Source organism: Mastigoproctus giganteus, chromosome 14, assembly GCF_048544385.1.
Source record: "Mastigoproctus giganteus isolate SK-2022 chromosome 14, ASM4854438v1, whole genome shotgun sequence".
Taxonomy (NCBI): domain Eukaryota; kingdom Metazoa; phylum Arthropoda; class Arachnida; order Uropygi; family Thelyphonidae; genus Mastigoproctus; species Mastigoproctus giganteus.
Window position 1 is genome coordinate 30155891 of NC_143588.1, and position 22348 is coordinate 30178238.

A 22348-nucleotide genomic window follows, 5' to 3' on the forward strand; every position below is an offset into this window, starting at 1 on the left:
GTCACTTTTTTATCCTCCTTTATGAATTTGGGATATATATTTGCATATATCCAGTCCATGGAGAACTCCCCTGAATCCAAGGATGCTCTCATACATATGTCTAAGGGTTTCCTTATAAATGGATATATCCCATCCACGTCAGGTGGCATTCTTATGTTATCTTATGTAAACATTTGTTCCAATTATATTTTACAGAAAGGATAGACAGGATAGAAAGGAAGGAGGAGTTATGCTGTTAATTAACAAACACATAAAACTAAATTTAATGCATCCAGTTGAAAAGGACAGGTAGTGCAACTTTGAGTCAGTTTAGTGTGACAGAACACTGGGAAAAGAAAATTGAGAATAGGTATGTCTTATAGTCCAAATTTTTCTGATGAGTACAATGAACAACTGTACAGAGAAATAGTGGGCCAGTAAATCAGAATGTCTTATAATGGGGGATTTCAACTTCCCAGATATTGACTAGAATTTGTAGATTGGTCACTCACACACTAGCAAGACTTTTATGGATTTATTGGATGATGGTTTTCTACAGCAGCATGTTCGACAGGCAACCAGAGGGAGTAATACTTTGGATCTGATTATCAGCAGTGATTATTCATACATTAAGAACCTGCAAATAAAGCAACCACTTGGTGGCAGTGATCACAGTGATATAGGATTTACTTAAAGATGTAACTACCATCAAGGGTAAAGGAAAGGATTTTTACTTTCGTAAAGGTGACTCAGCAGTCAGACAGTTTTCTATGCAGTTCTATGCAATGGGACTCAACTGATGATGTTACAACAGCAAATTCTAAATGGGACACATTCAAGGAAATACTAGGAAGTTCAAGGAATCTTGGAAGCTACTAGGTTTTTGTTCCAATTAAAAATACTCTTCAAGGTTTAGGCCGAAATGGATGCCAGATGAATTAATGAGACTGGTGGCAGAGAACAAAATGGCATGGGATACATATAAATTATCAGGTAAAACAGAAGACTAGTGTGTAATCAAGTCACAAAGGAGGGTAAGCAAGTGAAGGGAGATTACAAGAAATCTTTGGCAAAGGATGCAAAGACTTCTTTTAGTTACATAAACTCAAGGAAGGGGATGAATCAGATTGATCAACTTGAAATCGATGGTTCGACTGTTGATAATCCTGCTCAAAGCTGACAAACTGAGTATTTTACATCTATATTCACACATGCGGAGTTATTTAGGGAAGGGAAATGCCAGAAGTTTATCGAACTCTAACAGTGAGCTAAAGGATTTTGTAATAAATGAGGGCAAAGTGGAGGAGAAATTGATGAATTTAAACATAAGAAAGGGTACTGGGGTGGATGGGACGTATCCAGTTATATTAAAGGAGGAAGCAAACCCTTAGCCATTATTATGAGAGCATTCCTGGATTCAGGACAGATTCCCATTGTCTGGAGATGTGCAAAAGTATGCGCTATTCACAAATGAGTTTCAAAAGTTGAAAAGTATTTACAGACCTGTTAGTTTAACCGATTTACAGACCTGTTAGTTTAACCGATGACTCCATATAAAATTATGGAGTCATCGGTTAAAGAAGCATTGCAAGATCATCTAGATAAGACTACAGTTATAGTACAGACACAGCATGGGTTTCTTAAGGAGGAGTCTTATTTATTTTTTTTTTTTTTTTGGTAGTTGTTGGCGTACAGGCTTCTGTGGCCATAATGCACCTCCCAAGGTTTTTGCAGTACATTGATCCAAGCCCGAGGCGGGAATCGAACCCGCAACCTTTGGGTTGCCAGGCAGGCACTTTACCCACCCGGCTAGCCCGGTCGGCGAGGAGTCTTATCTGACTAATTTGATTGGATACGATGTGGTCACAAAAGACTGGATACAAAAATATAATTTTGATATCATTCACTTGGATTTCAGGAAAGCTTTTGATATTGTTGCACATAAAAGAATGCTGTACAAATTGGAGCAGTGTGTCATTAAAGGCAAGTTGCTACTGTGGCTGAAGGGATGGCTAAGTGGGAGAAGACAGAGAGTGGTAATCAATGGACACTGCTCTTTGGGGACTAATGTTATTAGTGAAGTCCCCCAGGGTTCGGTGTTGAGCCCATTGTTGTTTTCTGTATATATATCAATGATATTGATGAAGTTATATCAGGCTTAATGTCTAAATTTGCAGACAATATGAAGGTTGGCAGGTTTGTTAATGAGAATAATGACAGCACACTACTGCAACAGGATCTAGAAACATTTGGCAGATGGGCTGAGAAGTGACAATTGAAGTTTAACATTGACAAATGCGAAGTACTGCATATAGCAATAACCCCAGATTAATGTACCAACTGTGCATTACTATACTCAGGGTAGAGGAGAATGAAAAAGACCTGGGAGTTATTGTGCTGGCCAATATGAAGTTTTCAGAGCAGTGTAGGCAGGCTGCCAGAACAGTGCATGGGCTCTTGTCAATGATATACAGGAATTTTTCTAGCAGGGATAAGGGGGTGATTATCCCCTTGTATAAGGCGATGATCAGGCCACACCTTGAGTACAGTATACAAGTATGGTGGCCTCATTTTAGGAAGGATGCATAGCTGCTGGAACGAGTATAGAGAAGGGCAAAGAGATTGGTGAGAGGAAGAAAAGGTTGCTCTTAACAAGAAATGCTTACGTTTTGCGAATTACAGAATCTGGAGATTAGGCACCTGCAAGGTAATCTGATTGAGGTATATAAGGCTTGGAATGGTTTGAACAAGCTCAATGCTGATGAGATTCTTTCTCTTGCTCAGATTATGCACTTGTAGGGGCGTAGATTCAAATTGAGGAAAGACAGTTGTAGATTAGATGTGCAGAAGTTTGCTTTTAGCCAGTGGCAATTGATTGCTGGCACAATTTCTTCCAGCTGTCATTTTGGAAGTTGACAGCTTGAATAAATTCAGGGAAGAACTAGACAAACTTTTGGAGCAAATGGATGGGTGAAAAAGCAAGGTTTTTTTTTTTTTTTTTTTTTTTTGGTTGATGCTGTATAAGCATGTGTTCTTGCATCATATTCCTATGCTAATGCTAATATTTAACTTCAACAATTTCTGTTCCACTTTCCTCTTATTTAATACAAAATCATTTAGCTGTCTATTAGAGTTTGATAAAAATCTGGTCTCCACTTCTCTAAAGAATTCCTCATTTGTGAATGTAGATGCAAAATAGTCATTCAGTTTGTCAGCAACCTGAACCAGATCATTCAACAGTCAAACTATTAATATTGAGTGGACCAATTTGATTCACTCCCTTGCTTACAGTGTTTCCATAAGTAAAGAAGTAAGTCTTTGCTGTTTTTATTTGCATCCTTTGCCAAAGATTTTTCATAATCTGCCTTCACTTGCCTGACCTCCTTTGTGACTTGGTTACGGAATAATTTATATCTACCATAGGCTTCTGTGTCACCCGATAATTTATATGCATATCACAACCGTCTTCTTCCTTACCAGGAGTTTCATCAGTTTACCTGACATCCATTTAAGCCTGTACCTTAAAGATGATTTCTTAGTTAGTATGAAAAGCCTAATAACTTCTATGATTGATTCCTCAAATGGTTCCCATTTAGAATTTGCTGTTGGTAACATCATCAGATGGTTCCACTGTATAGAATTTACTATCTAAAAACACAGTAGTCACCTTTATGAAAGCAAAATCCCTTCTCTTTACCCTTGATTGCCAAATGAATATGGTGTCTTCATTGCTACCTAGTGGTTCTTTATCTGTGGATACTTAATGCATGAATAATCACTGCTGATAAAAATGGTCAACGAAGTTTTGCTAACATATGTGAAAGCAAGCATTTGTTTGTTTATTTCTATGTGCTGATTACAAATATGTTTCAGTAAAAAAGTTTCTATCATGTCACATTTTTTTAGAAAAATGAAAAAACAGTTTTAAAAAAACATAAAATAGCTTCAAAATCAACCAAAATCACACTCTCACTCACTCACTCACTCTCACTCTCTCTCTCTACCTTTCCCGGTTGAATTTATTGTAACAAAAGAGACACATCTGTGTTGTTTAATGGTATACTATTACCTCTTTTTAGTTTTATGGCCCTGAGGAGCGGCCGCTCTGAGTTATATTGCTATAATCCTTATTATGCAGTAGCATGTTTGGACCTTACTATATTTCTGGTGGCCAGGCACCTCTGTGAAAGACAACTTGTTTACAAGCTGTCTTTAGCCCTTAAATGTATATTTTTGTGGTTAGTTTCGATCTGTGAGATCTAATGTTAGGTTGTGGTGTTTTAAAGTTCCGTTTTAGTCTTGTGAAAACTCATGAAATGGAGAAAAACCAGTGTGTGTTTGCGTTAATTTGCCAAACAGTTTTTGCTATGTTTATGGACAATTGCGGCTTCAGAGTAAAGTCAGACGATAGTAGTAATCAGAGAGTGGTAATCAATGGACCCTGCTCATCATGGACTAATGTTATTAGTGGAGCCCCTCAGGGTTCAGTTTTGGGTCCATTGTTGTTTTCTGTATTTATAAATGATGGTATATCAAGCTTAATGTCCAAGTTTGCAGAAGATACAAAGGTTGGCAGAGTTGTTAAGGATACTACTGACAGTATGGATCTGGAAAGGTTGAGCAAATGGGCTGAGAGGTGGCAAATGAAGTACTCATTGACAAATGTAAAGTACTACATATGGGAAGTAGTAACCCCAGAGTAACGTTTCAACTCTGTGGTACTACACTGACAGTGGTAGAGAATAAAAAGGACCTGGGGGTAATTGTGCAGGCAGATATGAAGTTTTCTGAGCAGTGCAGACGGTCTGAAAGAGTAGCTCATGGTGTCTTGTCAATGATATACAGGAATTTTTCTAGCAGGGATAAGTAGGTGATTATCCCCTTGTATAAGGCGATGGTCAGGCCACACCTTGAGTACTGTGTACAGGTCTGGAGGCCTCATTTTAAGAAGGATGTAGAGCTTTTTTTTGGTAGTTGTTGGCGCATCGGCTTCTGTGGCCACAATGCACCTCCCAAGGTTTTTGCAGTACTTCGATCCAAGCCCGAGGCAGGATTCGAACCCGCGACCTTTGGGTTGCCAGGCAGGTACTTTACCCGCCCGGTCGGCAAAGATGTAGAGCTGTTGGAAAGAGTACAGAGAAGGGCGACAAGATTAGTGAATGGAACAAAGGGTTGCTCTTACGAGGAAAGGCTTAAGTTTAGCAAATTACAGTGTCTGGAGACTAGGCACTGGCGAGGTGATCTGATTGAGGTGTATAAAGCCTTGAATGGTTTGAGCATGCTCAATGCTAATGGGATTCTTCCTCTTGTTCAGAATAATCACCTGAGAGGGCATAAATTCAAATTGAAGAAAGACAGATGTAGGATAGATGTGCGGAAGTTTGCCTTTAGCTAGTGGATAGTTGGTTGGTGGAACAGACATCCATCCTTTGTTGTGGAAGTTTATAGCCTAAATAAATTTAAAGCTTGGGCTGGATAGGTATTTGGAAAGAACAAAGTGGTGAAATGGGAGCGGTTTTTTTTTTTTTTTTTTTTTGGCTGATGCTGCATAAGCTTGCTTTCTTGCATCATATGCCTCCACTAATGCTAATGCAACTGAAGCTTGATGATTTCTTCAAGACCACTTCATCAACTGGACCTGCTTCACCAGAACCCTTTACCAGGTAATAAATTAAGTTAATATTAATATTGAATATTATGTACCTTTTTTTAATGTTTTTTGTATGTTTTTTTATTCAATGGAGTTTAAGAATTTTAAAGTATTTTTTCCCCTCTAAAATAGATTTAAATGGAAAAACTAATGTTGACATTGAAAACAACTTTGTGTGAGATTTAAGAAAAAATAAATAAATAAATAAAAAAAAGTGGTGGAAACACTCCATTAGTTACATTGTATAGTTTTTGACATGTTTAATTAAAATAAAGTTTGGCTCCTGTCCTAAATTTATTTTTATATTTTTAACAGATGTTTTTAGTGGCATGTATAAATTACTCAATGTACATTATAATATTTTATTCATACTTATATATTATAATAACATTTTAATACATCCTGTACATTGTAAGTTCATTATTAATATATGTTTTTAAAATACATTCAATTTAATGGACTTACGGCAATAGCAGACAGTCCTTTCCCCAATTAGTCTGTTAAATCAAGGGTCTACTGTATTGATATTTGGGTAGGTCAAATTTTGAATCACCCTATAATATTATAAAAATTCCACAAATATACCTTCACAATATGTTTTTAATCACAAATGCTGCATGTGAAAATAGCTGTAGAATAGTAGTTATAGTAGTTATATTTCATTTACATTTCTTACTAAGGTGCAGTGAATCTCTTAGAAAGAGAATCAAAGGCAGATTCAAGGTAAATAAGAAATGCACAACCACAAGAATTAAAACAGCAGTCTGAGAATATTACATAGACATTAGTTACAAGAATAAAACAAATATTTTAAGCAACTAAATAAATTATGTAACAAAATAACTGTTTCATAAAATTACTACAAATAAAGACTTGTTTCTTTAATAGAGATGGGGCTGCTGCAGTTATTCAGGGTGGTACATGCTAGTACTAATTCAATCAATTAATCTGAACCAATATATTGATATAGTAGTTCAGAATCTGAACCAATATATTTATTGCAAACTAACTGACAGAATTACAATTAAGTTTTTATCAGGACTATTAGTGATAAATCAGAGCTTCTTACAGTGGCATTCACAAGGAAAAACTGCCTCTGAAAATTTATATGAAAGACAGACAAATAAATAAATCTTCCATTCAGTGTCTACTACTGTTCCAAACAAGCTATGTATCTGTTTGGCTCAGTGAGAAATGACAAGAGGGCAGCAGAGGAAAGATAAATGTACAGATAAAATTAACTCAATTTAGCATTTTATCACTTTACCAAACAAACCTATTCTTATATTAAATTAATTCAAATTTCATTATCTGTGATTATCAGAAGTGGAAAGTAAATAACTAACTAACTTCTTACCAATTAATTACTGATTAATTGGTAAGAAGTTAATATCTCAGCATAACAGTCATTGAATTTTTTGTAATATTTACGTCTTTCCTCCTGGATTTCAACCTCCTGGATTTCAACATTTTTCTGAAACTGAAAATTTTCATGTTTCCGCACCTCCTCTAAGTGAAATGCAGGGCAACAAATATAATATCTAGTGCTTCAGCAACAACAACATTGTAGTATATGTCAGGTCTGTGGTCCAGGCTGTGAAAATTTATTTAAAATTGGTTATTTGCTAATACTCGTGAAAATGGATAAGTTCATGAGAAATTTTGACATTTTTTTTTTTTTTTACTAATAACCATATTAAATTGTATTCAAAAAATAGTTTTAATTGTCCTAATCACATATATTACTTTTTAATGTATTATTATTAGTAATTTTGGAGCAAACATTGTATTTTTTAACTAGTCAATTGTAATGTAGGACATTAAAGAAGTTAACTGCAGTTTTTTAACTTGTGGCAAGTAAATAGTCCAAAGGTCGTAATCATGTAAGTTAGCTTACTTTTTGTATTTAGTCAAGCATTTAGATATTTAAGAACGTTATTTAGAAATGTAAGAGTAATACACATAACCTGGGAATAGTGTAGTGTTACTATACCATTATCTCTTGGTTTGTGTGGTATTTTTAAAATTCACTATACACTAAAATCACACCTCACATAAGAGAAGCAAAACAAATACAGTCGGACCTCTCTTTAACGAACTTTCATATAACAAATTTTTCTATTTAGCAAACTTTTTTGATTTTCTCTTGATCATTACAGTGAAAATAGCTCCCGTATAATGAAAAAAATTTCCATATAATGAACTGATTTCGAAAAACCCGGATACGCATTGTTTGCACCTCTGCCCTTTAGGCAATAGAGCTGATGCTGTGGAAAGCACGAATTAAGAACTAAAAGGATTAATAATTAATCCCTTTAGCTTTTAAGGGCTAGAGGGATTAATTCCACGATTTAAGAGCTAAAACATTTTACAACTTAGTGGTGCCCATAAAATCCTGCAGAAGGAAACTGGCCAACCACAGTGCGGGATAGAAAAAGATGAAAGGTTTTAGGAGAGGTCTTTTCCCAGCAGTGAATCAGCAATGGCTAAAAAGAAGTAAAACCTATTCATCCTACACACTACTGTATGGAGAAGTCGCACTGGTCAACTGCCATCTGTGTCCACAGCCATTGGCAAGCAAAGATTAAGGCATATTCCCGACATGGACATTGGGTCTGATCAACCTGTTTTCTACTGTAAGCATCGTATTAGATAATTAGGAGAGAGCGATTTTCCTTTAACCCGGAAATTCATCTGTTGTTTCGAAGAAATGAGTCACCCACACTTTCACTAAATTTGACCTCTCTGTTTACATGGTAGGTACAAGTGGTACCTAAATCAGTTTTGTTTTAGCTGCTGTGCAAGTAACCTTACAGTATCTAAGAGGAAATCCTTGAGTGTAGTTTAGTGTGAAAAAGTGGAAGTGCTTAGCATTGTAAATCGGTGCATAAAAAAAAAAAGAAAAAGGAAAAAAAAAAAGAAATTGCGTTAAAATTTGATATTTCTGCCAGTAGTGTTTTACCATTCTGATAAACTGTGTTTCGATTTTCAAACTGTTTGAGGAAACGGGACCCAGTTGGAAGCATGGGAAATTATGCCTGTATGAAGATGTAGATGAAGCAGTTTTTAAGTGGATGAAGTTGATTCTAGACCAAAATGAGCCAATATCATTAATAAAAGGAAAGGCTATGGAGTAAGCATCTTTTCTGGGGCATAAAACATTCCAAGCCAGTTCTGATTGGCTGGACAAATTTAAAGAGTGCCATGGCTTACTCGAAAACGTCTTTTCTGATTGAAGTGGAGTTGCAAATGTGAACATTCGAAGAAGACTATATCTATTGGAAAGAAACAGTTTTGAAAGAAATTTTTGAAAAGTGGATTTTAAATTTCGACAGAAATATGACAAAAGAAAACAGAAAAATCACACTGATTGCTGACAAATGCCCTGCCCACCTTCACTCGGTAATTTTGGAACTTACAAATGTAAAGCTTGTTTTCTTCCCTCCGAATACCTCGTCTAAACTGCAGCCAATGGACCAAGGCATTATCAAGAATTTGAAAATGCACTACCGAAGGTGCATACTGAAAAAAATTATACTGAGAATAGAAACCGACCAACCTGTAGTTTCTGTTATAGATTGGCAGATGTACATATCACAGTCAGCGAAAGTGTAGAGGCAAGATGTGATGGAAACAACAATTAAGAATTGTTTCGCAAAAGCAGGTTTCGCTAAAACGCCGATTAACAGTGATGAACTATTACAAGACTGAGAAATCTTGGGAAGAGTTCCAAGCGAGGTTTGATCAGCAGAGAAATTGTTCTTGACGAATTTTTAGGAATTGATAATGATGTCATAGTAGCTGAATATCCAAGTGACTCCAATATTTTGGAGTGTATTTAAACTAGTAGCAATATCGACAATGAGTTGGATGAAAATGAGGGCAATAGCAATATTAAACCTTCTAAACAAGAAATGTTGGCAGCATTTGAAACTTTGCACTGAGGCCTTCAGTGGGAAGAAAATATAACAGAAAATATATTTGAGTGTTTAAACAAATGCGAATATTTTTATAAATGATATAGAGTAAAATTCAGTGTACAGCAAAAAATAACCAAATATTTTACAAGATAATTCTTAAAAGTGTACTAATATATTGTGCGCATCATGTAAGTAGTCATTTCTTAGTATGTATGTATGTATTAATAAATTAATTGTTTTAAAATGTTAAAAAATTTATTCATTCCCACTTACTTCTGATTTATTTCTCATCTTTTGCTATATTTCTAAATTTATGGTATTTTTCACTGTTGAAAAAGTCATATTTCGTTATAATGAAATTTCTGTTTAATGAATTTTTTCAAGGGAACGATCGATTTCGTTATATAGCGGTCTGACTGTAACTCAATGCTGTGGGAATGCTTTGGCTTGGGAGAGAACCATCAACTGGTGGTTCTCTGAAAATCAGAGCTACATATAGTGTGCTTCTTGCCACTTTTTACTGAGTTACCCAAAGTGGATCACGATATGGCTAAAGGGGATATTTGCTTGCTTTCATGTAGAAAGTGTGAGCGTAAAAGTGCCAATTCAATGTTCTAATGGGTCTTATAAGAGAGCTTGAGGAACAGGATTGATACCTTCTAAGATATTAAAAAGAGGGCTCATAATGCACTCAGCTGCCCAGCACAATGTTTGATATGACTTGTGCATCATATGACACGACAAAATCCTCTATGGCAGAAAGGGCTAGTCCCACAAGAAGTAGCTATTGTCAGCAACTCTACTGAGGAGAAACAGGAAATATATTTTGTAAAAAGGATATGTAGAAAAGGAGCAGGGTAAGTCTGCCAGAGAGCAAAAGTTGATGATGTTATAACTATAATCTTTTAAGGGCACAAAAGGTAATAGTGTTGTACTAATGATATCAAGAGTAAGGGATCTAAAGATATACTTATAAATAGTACAGGGCAACATGTTGATGCGAGTTAAGATTAAACTTGAATGTATCTGCAATTCTGCACATATACAATAGGAATAAGTACATAATGAGAGCTTTTGGCCATGGAGAAACTGTGCAAGGCTAATGGAGAAAAATTTTTCTCAGCATCATCTGTGCTTATTAACAGGAGAGTGTTCAGTTGGTTAGAAAACCCTAGCTTGGAAGGAAGTGAGAGCAGGGGAATATACAGACTAGCATATTAACAGCTGCCTGAGATGAAAGTGATTCTTGCATTGCAATAGAAGCAAGATCTCTCCTAACAAAGTTAAGGAGAGATCTTGCATTCTCTTAAAGCGAGTTTCTCTTTAAAGTAACTGAAGGGTGGGGGAAAAAATGTGTAATGGTGTTTAAGAAGTATTTTCAAAAAATTTACTACAACTATGAAAATATTTTATTTTTAAAGTAGCCACATTAGTCATTTCCAAAAAAAAAGGTAAGGGGTGTGTGGATCATTCAGAAATATCTGCATGCAGCAACATTATTCTGAAGGTCATTTGAAAAATAAAAAATAATAATAATAAAAAAAAAAAAAAAATACTGCCAACAGACAGCATGAAATTCTATGAAATTCCCTGCTCTACAAAACAGCCATTTTCCAAAACTATATATGACCTTGGAAAGAAAATTTAAATAATTTCTCACCATTTGCTACAGAACCCAGTTTTTCTAGGCCTATTAAATCTGGTGTTGCTTCCTTGGATTTTGAAGATCTGATTAAAATGTTTGCAACTCATTTAAAGAATTAACACTTTGAGAATTCAAAAATGAATTCTTGTGTTCTTAAAGGTTTAAAAACAGATAATTTCCCAATTATTCTGCTTTAATATTATGTTTCATATATTAAGAGCTCTGACAAAAATTTTAAACTTTTGTAAACGTTATAAATTTTTCAAAATTATGGTGAAATGTATATGTTAAGTACAAATACTCAGTTTTGAATTGAATTAAACCTAACTTTTTTAGATATGCACAAAAATAACAAATACAAAATAATTAAAACTTTTGGAAAAACAGTCTAAAAATAGCAGGAACCATTGAATCTAAAAATAGCAGGAACCAGTGGCATTTTAGCACTTATTTTTCACTGAGATATGGTATAAGTGGGATGTGTTGACTTACTACATCTTACTATGAGTTTGGGTTTGTTTCAAATAACAGAAGCTGTAACAGATAAATATCTAAATGATTAATAATTTTTTCATCCAAATAAAAATTAGGTGCTAACACTGTTTTGTATTATTCTTTTATATTTTTTTGATAAAACAGAACTGAACTCATAAAAGATCATGTCCCTATTGATTTTCGCTTTAAATTATCATCATAATTTAAATTATTAATTTTTCTCCTGAATATGAGGTTATGCATCTAGGGAACAGAAATCCAAGAGTTATTTACAAGCTAGGGAGAAGTAGAGTTAAAAGCAATCCGGACCAAAAAAGACTTAAGAGTTACAATTCAGTCAAACACAAAATTTTCCACACAGGTGGCTAGGAAGGCATGGTATCTGGTCTAAGATATACAAGACCTTCACAAGTAGGGAAAAGATATCATTATCCCTTTGTATAAGATGATGGTGAGACTGCATTTAAAATATTGTGTTCAGGTCTGGAGTTCACACTTTAAGAAAATCATAAAACTTCTGGAAATGGTGCCCAGAAAGATGGATATCATGAAGTTTACTTCTGGGCAGCATATTGCAGATCGCTGGAACGAGCTGCCTACAACATTGGTCAAAGCTGATAGTTTGGTAAATTTCAAAGTGGAACCGGATAGGCACTCTTTGGCAATGGGGACGGTATGAATGAGTTTTTTTTCATTTTTTGGCAGACGTGAAAAAGCGCACTTCCTTGCATTATTTAGCCATTAATACTAATAATTTTTCTGTTTAATATATAACTTTTTATTATATAATGGATTTAGTTAAGGATTAAAAGTAATGCTTTCTGTGTCAAACCTTCACCATTCAAATTACATGAAAGGAAAGGATAAAGGTAAATAAAAGAAAGAAAACAGGAAAATGTCTAAATAGCCAATATAAACATTTGCATTCCCTAGAATGCAAAGGGGAGAAAACATTAAGCCTGATATACCTTCACCAATGATATTGATGAAGGTATATCAGGCTTAATGTCCAAGTTTGCAGACAATATGAAGATTGGCAGGGTTAGTAATGATGGTACACTACTGCAACAGGATCTAGAAATGTTTGGTAGATGGGCTATAGGTGGCATCTAAAGTTTAACATTGACAAATGCAAAATACTGCGTATGGCTAGCAGTAACCACAGAGTAATGTACCAACTGTGCAATATTACACTCAGGGTAGTGGAGAATGAAAAAGACCTGGGTGTAATTGTGCAGTCAGACATGAAGTTTACTGAGCATTGCAGACAGGCTGCCAGAGCAGCTCATGGGGTCTTGTCAATGATATACAGATAATTTTCTAGCAGGGATAAGGAGGTGATTAACCCTTTGTATAAGGCTGTGGTCAGGTTATACCTTGAGTACTGCATACAGGTCTGGAGGCCTCATTTTAGGAAGGATGTAGAGCTGCTGGAATGAGTACAGAGAAGGGCAACGACACTGGTGAGAGGAACAAAGGGTAGCTCTTACCAAGAGCTACCCTTTGTTCCTCTTAAATTCTGCAAACTGCAATGTATGGAGACTAGGCATCTGCGAGGTGATGTGATATGAGGTGTATAAGGTCTTGGATGTTTTGAACAAGCTCAATGCTGATGGGATTTTTCCTCTTTCTCAGAATACACACCTGAGGGAGAATAAATTCAAACTGAGGAGACATTTTTAGAACAGGTGTACGGTAAGGTAAATTTCCACACATCTATTCATTGTGGAAGTTGATAGCTTAAATAAATTCAGGGAAGAATTGGACAAACGTTTGGGGCAAATGGATGGGTGAAATGGTTTTTTTTTGGCTAATGCTGTATAAGCTTGCTTCTTTGCATCATATGCCTCTACTAATGCTAATCTATTTGAGAAGTTATAAGTAATAGATAATAGCTAAATGGTTAACAAATTTTTTCAAACAAATGAAATTATCAAATCTTAAAGCAAAGAAGACAATTTCTATCAGTGGAAGTCAGAAAGAAGACACTGGAAAAATGTACATCATTTTGTAATCTGTTAATTATGATGAATATACTAGATGTGAAAAAAAAAAAAAAAAATCACAAATCATTACGATAAAGAAACTTGTAAGTTTCTTTATGTCAAAACTAAAATTTATTCGGTTACTCTCAGAAAAGTACTACACATGGAAGAGCAGTGTGAAAAAAAATTTTTAAACTTTTTTTCCCATCCTTTCCCCTCCTATATGTTCTTAACTTTTTGAGGACTTGTAGGAGAGCATTAGAAAATACAAAGAAAAAATTCCACTATGTATGCACAGCTGAATTCATGTACACATTCTTTGCAGACATCTGAAAGTTTACTAAAATTTAGAGATATGGGAGATAAAAAAATGCCATGTTCCTACCTTGCGATGGCTGCTCTGATTGATACTGCTGAGTACTGTGATTTCCTTGATTTGCAGTTCTTTCAGGCAAAACAGAAATATCAAGAGGGTTTCTATATGTTAATGAATTATCCTGTATATGAGATGGCCCGGCTTCTATAATCATAGAAGACTCCATAAAGTTCATTAATGGTGGCTTAATATCTGAAAACAAAAATAATTTAAATATAAAATAGGAATTACAATGAAAGTTATTGTTATTTGGTTTTTTTTTAGGAGCATTAGCAACTAAAGTCATATTGCTCGGGGTATGTGCTCATATTGCTCCGGTGGTCATTCCCTGACCTTTCCACATCCTCCGTATTTGGTGGTCACAGGCTCAAAGCCGGTCTAATCAAGAAGCGTGTGCTATGCACTGCTTCTCCTGCCCACCTGGCTACGGAGGCGCCTACAATGAAAGAATACTTAATATTTAATAGTAAATAATAATAATAAAAAAAAAATAAATAAATAATAATATCAATAAGTGCACAAATCTTATGTGTCTTGTATTGTAAACAAATAAAAGAGCAGCTTTTCAAAATCCTTCAGTGACGTTATCTATTTAAAGGGAATGCTACTCCAGACAACTTATGATTAAGGAAGTCTGTTATAACTAGAGTATTTAAGACCACAGCATTAGAAACCTCACCTGCAATCGGGGTAGTCACATCAGAATTTGCAATACCCTCCGGTTGTTTAGTTGCTAGAAAGTCCCTACACAGCTTAGAGTTGCGCTTCAGGTCATAGTTGTAATATAAAATTTCTTCCACAAAGTCAAAGTCCGGAGGATATTACATTATGTTTAAGAATGTTTTTACAGCTTTATTTTCTTAAAATTCCTTTGATTCTGACACTGTCACCCACTCCAAAAAAGAAAAGCAACCCCAGATAACTTATGATTAACAAAATTTGAATGTAGGCTCAAAACTATCTTGACTGCAGGCACAAAACAATGTGGTACTGTTTTTAATTCAGATGATTGTCTCATAAACTCTACACTAGGATCCAAAAATTTCAAATTTGAATTCATTCATCCACAGTACATTTTCCACTCTTCAAATGTCCAATGTTCATGGTTCTCAGACTGAGCCGACTGTTTCTTTTGATTTTCTGAACTTAAGGGTTTTCAAACTGCTACACCACACTGAACTCCTGCATGTTTAAGACAAAGTTGTACAGTAGATGCAGGAGTTTCCCTGTTCCTATTGAACTAAGCTCTAATTTCAGGTGCACAAAGTCATTAACTGCATTTAGAAATCAGTGTTATGATCTTATCTTGTTCATCCATTGTTATGCAATATCATCCTGATCGTGGTTTGTCCTTTAAACTGCCAGTCTCCTTGAATCGTCAAATGGTAGTTTTTTTTTTTTTAATGAAAACCCCAAACCTGATAAATTATCAGGTTTAGTAGTACTTAGTATCATGCTTGGGTTGGAGGTTGAGAAGACGAAAGAAGATATTTTTTGACATTAAACATTTAACTTCCGTAGACTGTAATTTTCAGAAAATACGTACGAAGGAAGGTTGTTCCAGAAAACGGCAGTTGAATGAATAAACGAGGAAGATGAAAAGTTAAGTTGGTTCTGTGAGTTTGAAGTTGGACAGTAAATAGATGTTGGCTGGTGGCGGCACATCTTTGGACTGTTTTGAAAGAGAGAAAAGGAATTATAGAAGTCAATTCAGAAGAACAGTGTCCATGGAAGTATCTGAAGAAAACGCATGGAGCAGAAACAGTACATCTATGAGACAGCAAGTGCAGAGACTCTGTTAGAGAAGAGTCATTAATTAACCTAACTGCCCTCTTCTGAATCGAATCTAGAAGCCTGAGAGAGAGGTTTTGGGGGTACTGCCTCAGATGTGGGAACAATATTCCAAGGTAGGGCGGATTTGCAACTTGTACAGAGTGAACAGCTGTTTGGAAGAAAAGTAACGCTCAGAGTGAAAGAGGAAACCAAGTTTTTTAGATGCAGAGGAAGCAATATTTATAATGTGCTTGTGCCAATAGAGATTAGAAGTCTGGGTAATCCCCAAAAGAAACATATCATTTTGCCTAGAAATCTGAGTGTCACCAAAGATAAGCATAGAAGCAAAAGAATTCTTTATTGCATGATATAAGACAAAACTGAGTTTTAGAAGGACGGAAATCAACTAAGTTGTCTTTTGCCCCACTGGAGAATTAACTGAAGATCGACATTTAAGGAATTGGTAGCGGATATTCAAGACGTTGAAGCAAATTTAGCTGGGCAAGGTTTCTAAAAATGGAAAGTGGAATGCAATGCGCTATCATCATTGGTAAAACTATGGTTAGGATTTCCAGTCAATGGAAGAAGGTCATTAATATACAAGAGGAAAAGAGTGGGGGAAAGAACTGAACCTTGGGGGACACCAGCATTAGTGGAGAAGTTAGAAGACAGAGTGCCATCTACCATCACCCTCAGTGAGCAATCAGAGAGGAAACTGGATAACCAATTACAAAAAACAGTTGGCTAACCATAAGATTTGTTTGTTATTTGTTTTTTTAGGAGCATTAGCAACTAAGGCCATATTGCTCTGTGGATATGCGGTGGTCATTCCCTGACTTTCCGCATCCTCCGTATTTGGTGGTGACGGGCTTGAACCCCGGTCTAATCGAGAAGCGTGTGCTACGCACTGCTGCTCCTTCCCACCTGGCTATGGAGGCGCAAACCATAAGATGGAAGCTTGTTTAGAAGACCTTTATGCCAAACGTGATCGAAGCCTTTGAGATGTCAAGAGCAACTGCTTGTGTTTCACAGAACTTGATTCTGTTCATAAATGGGTAACATAAGCCAGAATATCACCAGTGGATTGACACTGACGGAATCCATACTGGTGATCGTTGATCAGATGAAGGTTTCTAGGTAGTTTAAGAATTGACGGTTAATTGAGTTCTCCATTACTTTAGAAAGAGTAGAAGTAATTGCAATGGGATGATAATTAGATGGCAGGGATTTATCACCCTTTTTTAGGAACTGGCTGGATATGAGAATTTCCAAGCAGAAGGAAAAACATTTTCGGAATTAGAAAGTGAAAAAAGGCGGCAAAGAACAGGAGTAAGTTCAAGTGCACAGGTTTTGAGAAAAAGTGGAGAAATACCATCAGGACCTGGAGCTTTCTTAGCATCAAGATTCGTCAAAATCCTTCTGACATCCTTTGGACAGAAGACCACAGGAGGCATTGAATAGATCGTGTTGGGAATGGTTGAAGGTGTTTTACCAAAATCATACATGAGTTGGAAGAAAAATGGGATGCTAGCAGGTCAGCTTTATCCTAGGCTGAAGTGACAACAGAACCATCTGGTTTTGACAGAGGTGGGAGCAGATACGGGTAAAAGTTACAGCCAATAGCTTTGGCAAGAGACCAGAATGCTCAGCTACCATTAGGGCAAGAAGCAAGTTTTCTACTCTTAGCTTGTTCAAAATCTAGTTTGGACTAATTAATAACTGCTTTACAATTGTTGCAATCTTTGGTGTAAGCAGAAAATGAAACTGAAGAATTGGAAACAAGTCAATTACGATATGCAAGTCTTCTCTTGCATATCGTAAATGTGCTAACAGCCTTAGCACATTTATTCAAAAACCAAGGTTTATATAAAGGATGAGATTTTAAAGTGGAATAAAAGTGGATTCCATTCCTACAAGAATAATTTCACTGACATGATCTGAGCACACGTTGACATCAGAAGTTTTGAAACAGTGATCCGACCAAAGAAAAGAAGAAAAGAAATCTCGCGGGTCATCCCATTTTGTATTCTTGTAATGCCAAACAATACGAGGTTGGGAATAGCCATGAGATAAAGGCTCCATCGGAGAAGAGACAATCACCAAGTTGTGATCACAGCTGCCTAAAGGCCCACTCATTTTGACCATGTACTTAGAAAGGTTGTTTGTGAGAAAAAGATCAAGTGTGTTGGCTGTATGGTTAGGATTGTCCGGTATTCTTGTAGGTAAATGAACAATCTGTGCAAGGTCATTAGTAATTGCAAAAGCCTCAGCATCTTGACCAGCTGGGTCGATGTGACTAGAAAATGGAAGCCAGCTGGAGTTGTGAACATTAAAATCACCAAGGAAAGTCATCAAGCAAAATTTCTTACGTCTTACTATGTTTTTCACAAAACACACAAACTTATACCAAACACTCTTTCTGAATGACAGGTGTTCGATTTTATAAGTTACAGCTCTTATTCCTCAATTTATATTATTGCAAAAAGCTCTAGAATCATCTAAAATCTTCTATAACATTGAAACAATACTTCCACTTTCTACAATATTCTAAAAATCATCCAGAATAGTTAGGAGTCTTCTACACCTTTCTGGAATATTCTTGAATATTGTAGAAATTCCTTAAATATTATTTCCTTTTTTTGGTTTTTATACATAATAGATATTTTATACATGTTTTGAATTGATTTTGAATTGTGTTAAATTGATTATTTAATTATTTATATTTTACTTTAATGTACTGGTAAGTTGTCGATTTTTTCGTTTTTTCCGTTTTAATTTCTGGAGGGTATCATACGGAAGTGTTCCACGTACTATATTGAGGTTTACTCCTCTTATTAATTTACTAATATTATTATCAACGTAGAACAAATTGAGTATTACAGCTCTGATTCATACTATCTAATGGAAGATTACTGAACAAATTGGAGCAGTATGGTATAATCGGTAAGTTGCTATAATGAATAAAAGGGTGGTTGAGTGGTAGAAGAGAGAGAGTGGTAATCAAAGGACACTGGTCTTTGTGGACTAATGTTATTAGTGGAGTCCCACAGGGTTGAATGTTGGGTCCACTGTTGTTTTGTATATTTATCAATGATATTGATGAAGGTACATCAGGCTTAGTTTTTTTTTTTTTTTTTTAGTTGTTGGCATATCAGCTTCTGTGGCCATATCGCACCTCCCAAGGTTTTTGCATTTTCTACTCTGATCCAAGCCCGAGGCAGGATTCGAACCCGCAACATTTGGGTTGGCAAGCAAGCACTTTACCCACCCAGCTAACCCAGTCGACCCAGTGTCGACAGGCTTAGTGTCGAAGTTTGCAGATGATACAAAGGTTGACAGGATTGTTAATGACAGTAATGGCAGTGCGCTACTGTAACAGGATCTAGAAAATTTGGACAGATGGGCTGAAAAGTGGCAACTGAAGTTTAACGTTGAAAAATGCAAAGTACTGCATATGGGTAGAAGTAACCACAGAGGAACATACCAACTGTGTGGTACTACACTTAGGATGGTAGAAAATGAAAAGATCTGGGAGTGATTGTGCACTCAGATATTAAGTTTTCTGAGCAATGCAGCCAGGCTTCCAGAGCAGGTCGATGATATACAAGAATTTTGCTGGCGGGAAAAAGAAGGTGATTATCCCTTTGTATAAGGCAATGGTCAGGCCACACCTTGAGTACTGCATACAGGTCTGGAGGCCTTATTTTAGGAAGGATGTAGAGTTTCTTGAGCATGTACAGAAAAGGGTAGCAAGATTGGTGAGGGGAATGAAGGTAAGGTAAACTGCAGCCATTATCAACCCACTGCAGGATGGAAGCCTCCTCGACAATTCATGCTGAGGGACATGGACCATAATCTACCACGCTGGTCCAGTGCGGGTTGGCAGATCGACCGTATTTAGCAGTCAGGGGCTTGAACCCTGGTCTACTCAAAGAGCATGTACTACTAGTTTTCTTATCAAGAAAGGCTTAATTTCTGGAAATTACAGCGGCTGGAGACTAGGCACCTGCGAGGTGATCTGACTGAGGTGTATGAAGCTGTGAATGGGTTGAGCACGCTGAATTTTGATGGGATTCTTCCACTTGCTCAGATTACGAACCTGACGGGGCATAAATTCGTATTGAGAAAAGACAGTTGTAGAATAGATGTGCGGAAATTGGACTTTAGCCAGTGGGTGGTTAATTGGTGAAACAAACTTCCATCTGTTGTTGTAGAAGTTGATAACTTAAATAAATTCAAGGAGGAACTGGACAAACCTTTAGAGGGAATGATTGTGTGAAATTGTTTTTTTTTTTTTTTTTTTTGACTGATACTGCATAAGCTCATATGCTTGCTTTCTTCATCACATGCCTCTATTACTACTACTACCAATCAACTAGTAGCTAATACAGGTTTCATTGCTTTTCATTGCTCTGTATCTTTCCGATGCCATCATCTTTTCCTGCTTCATTAAACTGGATAGTTGATCTGGGATTTTTTTTTCTTGGTTGTTTGCTTCAGGGTTTGTGACATTACTAATATATCTTAAACATTAGGAGCACCTTGGCAAAATATATAACAGAAACAGCGTTGTACACAAAAGCCTATTACTACCAAAATAACTGAGAGGTGACATATCACAGACAGAACTGTTAGCACACTGCCACAATACAAAACACACACACCTCAGAAATTAATAATACCGAAATAATAATGATGATTACATGGTCTGACATAAATTTAAGGTGCTTTAAATCAGGCAATGGCATCCACAAATCAATAAAATAAATGTCAGACAACCAAGAGAATTTTTAAAAACCTTGAGTTTGAAATGTATTACTTTCAACCATAAAACTGGATAATGATGTCTATTCAAAGCCAATCCCAAAACCCTTTTGGTCATTCAAATTACTCTCTTCTAAGCTTTACTTCACAGTCAGCACGAAGATGAAGACTCAAAAGCACCTAGTATATCTTCTGACTTTGTGCTAATAAATAATATGGCCTTGTAAGGAAATGACAATTCCCCCACCTAAAGGTGCATTTTCGGATGGAATGGGTTCCAGTCTATTGTATTTCAATCCTTATTTTCCACTTCATCTTATTTAATGCATTAAACCAAGTGGAACTGAATGTGAATTTTTGTCTAAATATTAGAAGGCATTAGTTATTTAAGATGTATACTGGCTATTTCATTATCCGTCCATCTCGGCATCCTTTTCAAAAAGGCAATGTTCACAATTCTCTAACGCAAAGAGATTATTCCTGAATCAAATGATCTCATAATTAAACCTAAAGGTTTGGGGCATTCCTTTGCAGCCTCTTTCAACATGACCAGGTAGACATCATCAGTACCTGAGGAACTTTATCTATTTTCAAGCTTAGTAGTATTTTTTTTTTTTTGTTCGATTCTCTTCAGTAATATCATATATCATACACAGAGTGGGATTGGTCAAAAATTCTAACCGGGGAAAACTTGTAGCTGCCGCATACTAGAGTTTATGGCCAAACACACACAGCAGCCTTCATCGGCCTCCGGCACACCGGGGTTCCCCAGATAAGTCTTATGGACAGTTCATCTCTGATCATAGAGTGCTCAGTTATATTGGCTCAATACTTCCCCCACCCTGAAAAGGACTTTCTTCTGTAACAATTGATACTAATATCTAATCAGCTCACCATTGCCCTCTGCTGGCTTATCTTATTTCCACTGAACAATGATCCTATCTAGTTTGTTTTACCTCGTAGGGATTTTTAGGCACATCAGCAGCCAAGGAAATATTGCACCATATATAATGTCTGTAAATTGCATGTTCTGTGATTGATTTTCTTTTTGTTAGATTAAAAACCTGAGGGAAAAATCCCCATAAAAATTTTTCACAATCATCAATGGGGATTTAAACTGAGGTCTTTTCCACAGTGTGTGTGGGGGGGGATGGTAATTCTATCAACTGTGTGGTACCTACAAGGGCACTACCTGGTTTACTCCTTTCCTTTTTATACTTATATAATGAATGAAATTCCTTGCCCCCATTCTTGATCCTAGTGGCTAATGACTTCCCATACTTTCCCTGCCTAATTCAATCCATGGTCTTATCACAAATCAATTTATAATTATGAGTCTGAGCTGATCCTCACTATTGCAATTGTATCATGCTGCCTATTCTCTTCTATTACTCTCTAAATTTTTTGATTCATCTTGGCATCTTTGATTGATACACTTCAATGGAATGAATGCCCTAGCGGCTTCAATGATGATCATCACAGAGGTATGCCAAGGTTCAACTATACTTTCCCCTCACATATTTCATCCCAAATGATTGACTCCAAGAACCTTTTTAGTGCACAAAAATTTCCTTTCTTTAAATTAAAATTTCTTCTTCCTTACCCTTGACTACAAAAATCTCATTTGTCAATGTCCACTTTAAGACACTATTAACTTGCTACTAATGGTTCCTGTACTATCATATTTGTGATAATGTTCAGGTCACCAATGATAGAATGACAGACCAAGAATAATCCTGCCCTTGTAATACAGATACAGGA

General features: G+C 36.1%; 1 protein-coding gene across 1 annotated transcript in view; it reads right to left on the reverse strand.

Annotated features, from left to right (window-relative positions):
• Positions 1–22348, reverse strand: part of LOC150075040 (uncharacterized) — a 302603-nt gene that overhangs the window by 161753 nt on the left and 118502 nt on the right. The window contains exon 4 of the mRNA XM_090389065.1: positions 14060–14242. Coding sequence (XP_090245191.1) covers positions 14060–14242 — 183 coding nt within the window. The remainder of the gene's footprint in view (positions 1–14059; positions 14243–22348) is intronic.